The sequence below is a fragment of the Psammomys obesus genome, unplaced genomic scaffold (genome assembly GCF_907164565.1).
Source record: "Psammomys obesus unplaced genomic scaffold, mPsaObe1.curated_primary_1811, whole genome shotgun sequence".
In the NCBI taxonomy this organism is placed as follows: Eukaryota; Metazoa; Chordata; class Mammalia; order Rodentia; family Muridae; genus Psammomys; species Psammomys obesus.
Genome location: NW_026585643.1, coordinates 680,544 through 688,414, shown reverse-complemented (window position 1 = coordinate 688,414; position 7,871 = coordinate 680,544). Strand labels below are relative to the sequence as shown.

At 56.2% G+C, this 7,871-nt stretch overlaps 1 protein-coding gene across 1 annotated transcript; it reads right to left on the bottom strand.

Moving 5' to 3' along the window:
- Positions 1 to 1,244: 1,244 nt before the first annotated feature.
- Positions 1,245 to 7,044, bottom strand: Lrp10 (LDL receptor related protein 10). Its single transcript, XM_055615687.1, has 7 exons — positions 6,589 to 7,044; positions 6,252 to 6,296; positions 5,546 to 5,681; positions 3,900 to 4,090; positions 2,772 to 3,786; positions 2,365 to 2,494; positions 1,245 to 2,267 (listed from the first exon to the last, which is right to left on the bottom strand). The coding sequence occupies exons 1-7, from the start codon at positions 6,620 to 6,622 to the stop codon at positions 1,683 to 1,685; spliced, it is 2,136 nt and encodes a 711-aa protein (XP_055471662.1). The 5' UTR covers positions 6,623 to 7,044; the 3' UTR covers positions 1,245 to 1,682.
- Positions 7,045 to 7,871: the final 827 nt, after the last annotated feature.

Genomic DNA, 7,871 nt, shown 5'->3' with positions numbered 1-7,871 from the left:
CCCTATATTGTCTGTGCAAGGTCCGTTTCCTTTCCCAACAAGCCTGGGGTTCCAGTGTGGCTGACAAAAGAAAAGTTCCTGCTTGCACCAGAACAGGATAAACTACGTACAATGACCTACAAGGGCTGGCCTCTCTACTGGACTCCTATTTTCTAGTGTTTCGGCCAACACGATGATGCCTCCCAATCAGGAGCCCAAACAGCGTAATCTCTGTCCGAGCTGCAGCTGTCCTGGGAAGGAAAAGGCCTGGAGGTGGAGGGATTAAGGTGTCAGCAGGCTCTGGGAGATGCAGCCATGGAGGTGAAGGAGTGCCAGCCTCGCTTTTCTCTTCTCTCTTTGGAGACAGCGTCTCCCTGTGTAGCTGTCCTGGAACTCACTCTGAAAGCTGGACCACTTTTACTTGAAGGGTCCAAGGATTCCCTTTGTGGGAAGAAGGGTCCAAAGGGAGAAGTGTGGTAGCCTGGCAGCAATCTCTGGCGAGGGTGAGGTCAAAGCTTAGTGTTTCCTTGATCCAAGTTGTTGAGGGTTCTAAGAGGGGAACCTGGGGAGGCCAGTTCTCGGGGGACTGAAACTCTGGGGCAGCTTCCGTCATCAGTCAGGGTTCCAACATTTCTCCATCTCATTCCCTCTTCTACCATCCCCAGCCTTCAGCTCTGACTGCTGCTTGGGCTCCACCGAGGTTCAATGTTTAATCTGCTTGCCACCGCCTAGAATTCTGCTTACTGCTGACAGCATGGTTGAGAACTCAGCTTGAGTTCTTACATTTGGGCAGTTGGGCCAACACTTTCACAAACCTCAAACTGACTTTCCTTCTGCTTTTCTACCTGCTTTGAAAGGCCTAGGTGGAGACCTTACCTCTCTTGCCTAGCTGGGGTGGAGAGCAAAAGCGGCTCCTGGGAACAGACTGCTGCCAGGACCTGTGCTCTGAGAGTATTCCATAAACAGAACCTTTCTTGACCTCAGGGCTCAGCGGCTGTCTGGCATGTGTCTGGCCTGTGAATTCTGGCTTGATGCTGAGCCCGATGTCAGTCAGTGTAGGGCGGGAACCCAGTGAGTAAAGATAGAGGTGATTGTTCCTCAGGGTTCCTTGCATGGTCCTGCCTTCTAAGAGGAGAGGCAGGCCGTTGAAAAATTCACAGAAGGCGGCAAAAGCAGAAGGCTGAGCCACAGCCTCTGGAGGAGCAAAGTGAGAGGCAGAGAACGGCAGAGGCCGGGTGCAGGGTCATAGCTAATTTGCCAAGGGCTGAAATTTGTAATTCTTTTATTATTTTTTTTCCTTGATTTTCCTGGACAATGATGCAGCTAAGGGACAAACGCACTTGTGTTCTCTAAGAGGACCAGGCACAGAGATGGAGGCTGGCAAAACCATCACCCTGGCCAAATCCTCCCCTTGGGGACTAGAAGATCTCCAGCCGACGACAGTCTGGAACGTAAGGCCACTTTTGGGTGGGGAGTTGGGAAGGGTGTAGTGTCCAAGCCTGTGCTCCTTTGCCACCAGGATAGCAGGATGGGCGGAGGGTGGTGGTGGAGTCACTAGTCCTACACAGAAGATGTTCCCAGTGGACTCTCTCCCTGCCTGAGGGACACCTAACATTCTGTGCTACATAGATCAGTGGGGGAAGCTGAGCCACTTCCAAAGATCATAGCCATTGTGTCCAGAGCCCCCAAAATGCCAGGCACCCTCAGGCAAGCAGTGGTTCATCCTCTGCCTCGACCACCCACACCTCTGGCTCAGCAAGTGGCATTAACAGTACATCGTCCTCATCCTCTGGGGCCAAGCCTGTTGTGTGAGGTCCAGCTGGGGTCCAGGTGGGTCCTGGGGACCACAGGCTGGGTAGGAGGCGGCCCCGTAGAACCTGTACAACTCCAGACAACAGTGATGGTTCTACAGGCACTGAGGGTAGTGGGCCTGGAGGCTCAGTGACAGCAGCAAGGGCTGGAAGTGTGCTTGGGGTTGGGATGGGGGCCTTGATGGGTAGCGGAGGAGCCTGGTCCCCGTCCTGGCCCCCGACTGCCCCACCTTCACAGGCCTGGCCTGTGCTGTCATCCAGGGCCTCAGAGGGAACAGAAGGTGTGACCTGGGATCTGGTCTCAGGGGCCCGAGCTGGGGTATTGGTTCGAGGAAGCAGACCCCAACGACGGAGACGGCGCACCAGACGACGAACAGAGCGGCCCCGCTGGCGACGGCGGCCCCCTGAAGGACCCCCTGGGGTCATATCTTGGCGTAAGATCTGGAGCAGAGAACGTAGGTTCCCCAGCACAGAGTTCTGCAAGGAGAAGAGGCAGACATCAGAGTTGGGGGCCGGATGGCTAGGCAGGAGACAAGGCTGCCACCACTGGCCCAAGGCGGAAGGAGTGACTTACATCATTAGGGTTCTCTGTGGGGAAGTCTTCCACAGGTGGGATGGCACCCTGAGCAATGAGCTGCCCGTAGGAAGGGGGTGCCTGCTGCTGCACGATCTCAGCCTCCATTCGGGAGAGCGGGGCAAAGATGCTAGAAGGAAGGAGGGCCGCCCGGTCAACAGCCCCTCCCAGGGACTCCCAGTCAGCCCGGAAGGCCTCTTCCCTCCAGACCCAGGCCAGGGCAGATGGAGCTATGCCATGTCCCACGCCTTGGTACAAAGTCATACCTCTTCCTTCCTAGAGACTGTTCTCACAAGCTGAGCACAGGAAACACTCTTCAAGGTGGGCCTGCCCAGGCTTCAGGAACCGGAGGGCCCCACCTCACCCTCAGGCCCCTCTTTTCTGAAGCCTGCCCCATCCCTACTGACCTGTATTCCTGGGTGCGAATGGCATAGAGTTTGCAGGTGCAGCCCAGGGCGATGACCAGCAACAGGCCGCACACGAGGCTGCCGATGACCGCCGCTGTGATGACCTTCCGGGGCAGAGCGTAGGAGCAGTCCCACTCATCGCTGCCATCCGTACAGTCCGGCTGGCCGTCACACACCCACGTCTCATACACACACTTCTCATCCCGGCATCGGAAGTTGCCGGGCTGGCAATGCCGGCAGCGCCTCTCGTCTGCCCCGTCCGCACAGAATGTCTGGTAGTTGCAGCGGTCAGCAGGCAGGTAGCAGGCTGTGGCCCCAGGGGTGCCAGCAGCTCCACAGGGGAAGTGCCCTGGTGGGCAGCCGGGGCAACCCTCCTCGTCTGTGCCATCGGCACAGTCCCACGAGCCATCGCAGCGCTGTGCCTCACTGTAGCAGCGTTCACCTAGGTTCTCGCCAGCCCCCAGGCCCGAGCCCAAGCCACAGGGTCTGTCCCAAGGTAGACAGTAGCCCCGAACATGGTAGGTAGCATTAAAGCCCCGGCCACTGCTCCACGCAACTGTGTGGTAGGACACAACAGCCTGACCAGACAGGGTTTCCACAGTGACAGCCTTGCCATTGCTGAAGTGTGTGAGACTGCGTAGCAGCCGAGGGGTCTCGGGGGGCCCAGGGCCATCATACACGTGCACCGCGTCTCCATAGCCCAAGTCTAGGGCTGTGAAGCGCACTGCCAGCCTCCGGCCATCATGGGGGTCCAGCAGCCACAGGCAGGACTGCGGGTGGGAGGCTGAGGGCAGGTGTGAATATCCAGGGGAGGAAAAGACCCCGTAAAAGTCCTCCAAGGTAAGATTGCAGGGCAGAGTTGCAGGGGCTGGGTTCAGGTTAGAGAACGGATCTGAGCTGCAACCTGCCTCGTCAGAGCCGTCGCCACAGGCATCAATCCCGTCACAGCGTTGGGCAGCAGGCACACAGCGGTGGTTCAGGCACTGGAACTCTTCCTGAAGGCAGAGCAGCCAATCTGCAGAGGCATCATAGAGACTGGGAAGCAGAAGAACTCCCAACACCCTCGTCTCTTCCCTGGGACTCCCACTCCTGCTCTACTGGCCCCAGGGCGCTCCTTGTTTAGCCTACCTTGACTATAAGACAGCAAAAAGCCCTGGCCCATGGGTGCTCTGGCCCCAGCATAGCTGTATGTAATGGTCACATTGCCCCCTGGCAGCTGCAAAGGGCTGGCAGGAGCCTCACACAGGGAGACCAGTGGCTGGAGAGGGGAGTGCAGGGTCAAATGCTCTGAGCCACAGGCCAGGTGCAGCTTCTGGAACCTACAAGGCACAGAAGAGCAAGAGATGAGATGCGCTGGAGTTTTGCTCGCTCCCTTGATGACAGGTGCCTGGTAGCCCAGGAAGTACAAATACTGCCTTACCCATGATTCAGAGATCCAAATGAAAACCCAGCCAATCCTTTGGCAGTTAATAGAATCAACAGGGAAGGTTCCAACAGAGGCACCCTCAGACCACAGGCCCTTTCCTAAAACCCTCTGAGAGAACTGACTTGTGCTCAGGGACTGAGGTGAGACCAGGCGTATCATTTTCCAGTTGCTACAACGCCATCACTCAAGTGCAGTGCCCAGCAGTTAGCTGGCAGAATGTACCACAGTTCAACTAGCCACAACGGCTCAGCTCCACAGCCCACGAGGTAAAATCTGAGACAACCCATGCTGGTCCCCTGGGCTGTAACAGCATTTTTTTATATTGTTCTCTCCTTTATACACTTTTCTGGATATATTCCTTGCTTTTGGGTTTTTTGTTTGTTTGTTTGCTTTGTTGTTTTTCTGAGAGAGGGTTTTTCTGTGTAGCCCTGTCTGTCTTGGAACTTGCTCTGTAGATTGGGCTGACTTTGAACTCACAGAGATCCACCTGCCTCTGCCTCCTGAGTGATGGGATTAAAGTCGTGCACCACCACCGCCTAGCTCTGCGCAAATTCTTAGCAAAAGAAGTGTGTGTGAAGCAAAAAGCCATTTGACATGGGCCCCAAGGAGGAGACTCAGAATGTTAGCGAATTTGGGGTAAGGAGCTAGGATTATTGCTTAGAGGTGGAGTACTCTCACCTAGGAAGTGTGAAGCCCTGAGTTGTGTCCCAGTACTGAAAGGAGAATAAACAAAATAAAAACAGCCCCCGAAAAAAAAATCAATATTGGGCATAGTGACTTCACAGGAAACCTCAAAACTTGGGAGGATGAGATGGACCACAAGCTTAAGGCCAACCTGGGCTACACAGTGAAATTCTGTCTCAAAAGCAGCAAACAGAAAGAAAGGAGAGGAGAGCCAAGGGGAGGAGAGACGTGAGGAGAGAAGGAAAGGGGAGAGAAGAGTGAAGATAGGAAGGAAGTGGAAAAAAAGGGAGCGAAAGGGTGGAGCAGCGGGATGCAGAAAGACAGACCTGCAGAAGGTTCGCTTTCTGGGGACTGGACTCAGGCCTTCCGCACACCCGGCGCAGTCTGCCCACCAATGAGCTCCTAATACAGTCCTCCGAGGGAGTGTCTAAGCTGATTGACAAGTAGGCCACGCATGCTCTGGATTACAGGGCTCATGGTGAGTCTAGCTGAGCCCAGAGTAATTTCTAGAGTTCTTTAAAGACGGCCTGTGCCCAAGCTAAGCGCCCACCGCAGCCCAGCTTCAACCTGCCATCTCTCTGGCCCAGAAACCGAGTTTTCAGGCTTTTTCCGAGGGAGAGGGAAGGGGCGGTACAGAGAAATGGGGACTTGCCTTGTTTCTCACCTGACAGTTACTGTCTGTTCCTTGCTGCCCAGAATGACCCAGGTGCAGTTGGCAGGGGAGCTGCGGCTGTCCCGGCCCAGGGGCCTCTGTAAAGTGCCCTGTACTTCCGAAAGCACTGCCGGGGGAGCCTCACAAGCTGGAGGGAGAAGGGGGGGACACTGGGATAGTCCTTTAAGATTCCGCCTCGCACGAAGCTTGCTACCTCCGGATGCCTCAAAAGGGTACAGAAACTCCTGCCCACCACTTAAAGCCCACTGGGCCTGCCCTCCTCTCCATTTTTTTTTTTTTTTAATTTAGACAAAGTCTCTTAGGCTATCCTCAAAGTCACTATGTAGCTAAGGCTGGCCTTGAGCTGATCCTCCTGCCTCAGCCTCCCAAGTGCTGGGATTGATTATAGGAGTCAGCCAGCCCCATCTCTTTTCCATATTCTTCATACTTCGTCTTAAATATTAACGCCATAAGTACCGTTAAGGTAGGCTTCGTGCCAGTCACAGGGCCTACAGTCAGAGGAAATACTGTTTCTACTCACTGGTTCATAACAACTGCCAGGTGTGAGCTCACACTGGGCCTCAGTTTCCCCTTCTGCAAAATAATGGATGATCCCTTTTCTAAAACTACAGTAGATCCCGGGATCCAGGAGAGAGTCTTTCTCTTGGATGTGTGTTCATTACCATGCTCCAGAATCCTAGGAACTCCCTCTACTCACCAGAATTTGGAAAAGTGATCCGGTCTGAACGGGCCAGAGCACCTCCTAGAGGGGGATCGAGAAAGGGCAACAGAGTGAGTCACAAGTTTTCTTCACCTGGGCAACTCCAGAAGGAGGCCCATCTGAGACTTCCGGGCAGTTTATAGGAAGGGGTAGAGGAGCCGGAAGGAGGGCAGTGACCTCGCCGAAAGGTCGTCTTCCCTGGCTGTGGGTGGGAGGGACGACGTGGGACAGCCGGAGAGGGGCCGAGGCTCGAAGAGGCTGCGGTCGCAGGAGGCGGGGGTCGTTCTGGAGGGCGCGGGACGGCGGGCACTGACATCGGGGCGGGGACTCTTACCGAGGAGGAGGAGAAGGGGGAGGGCCGGTAGCATCCTGGGTCGAACAGGGGTGCCGGCAGGGTCCCGGGGCGCCGTGCGTCTACCTGGCAGCGGGCTCCTCAGGGCCGCCGGGCGGGGGCTGCATAGCCCCGGAGCGCCCCGGGCTCGGGGTGCCACGGCTGGACGCACGGCGGAGCGGAAGAGGGGCGACGCCTCTCGCCAACTTCAGAGTTGATCTCTCCTCACCCGTGCCCGGCCGTGCTCGCCCGCAAGGCCGCGAGCGTCCCCGCCAGGCCCGGCCGCACCTGCCGGGCTCGACGCTGCGTCCCCCACGGACTAAACTTTGAGGACTGTCCGTCCCCGACCCGGCGCGCGGCTCGGTCCCCGCGACCCCCGGGGAGCGGGACAGCGGCTTTGCACGGCTCGCGCTGCCGGCGGACCCCGGCCGAAGCCCAGCAGCCGCCGACGAGGGGCGCGGCCAGCCTGGCCCCACCCCTGCCAGTCACGGCGCGGCCCCGCCCACCCCGCTCAGCCCTTTTCCGGGTTACTTTGCTCGGGCTGCGGCTAGCTCGGTGCCCGCTGCCCGCGTTGTTTCTCGGACGCGTCCTGTCAAAGGACGTCTGCCTGCTTCGTTAAGTGTTAACTGTTCAGTGTCTCCGGGCCCTCACATTTTCAGTACTTTTTCTTGACCCAGCGCCCGAGAGCCAGCGGCGCTTCTGGTAGTAAACATTTGCTGAACCAGTGACCAGGCGCTATTGTAATTATCGGTTACAGTGTTTATTCATCGCTCCCGCCCCAGCTTTGGAAACTGACACTTCCTGTAGGCTGAGACGCCGTAAGATCGCAACAAATGGTAAATACATAATATTGCTTCATCACTTGCTGGTTCTGTGAACTTGAGGAAATTACTCCTCAGTTCAGCAAAGCTGTAGAATTGAGGTTCGCGATAGCGCAGCTCCCTCCGAGGTTCCTTGTGAGTGATAGTGTAGGCTGGGCCCTGAACAGAGGCAGACAGAGAAAGTGAAGTGCCCCTATCCGGATAGCCACTATTATTTCCATTCACAGGATGGTATTCCGGTTTCCTGTGGCACGGGTGGGTGATATTTACAAAAGAACCACAAATTGAGCTCCCTCCCCCCACATTTCAGGCATATACCTAACTCTGCAGTCAACAGTCCTGTGAGGTGGATTCAGTGGTTACTTCCATTTTACAGACAAGGAAGTGCAGGTATGGAGAAGTCCCCAAGGTGAACACCCTAATCTGAAACTTCAAATCTGAAAGGCTCCCACAATTTAAACTAAA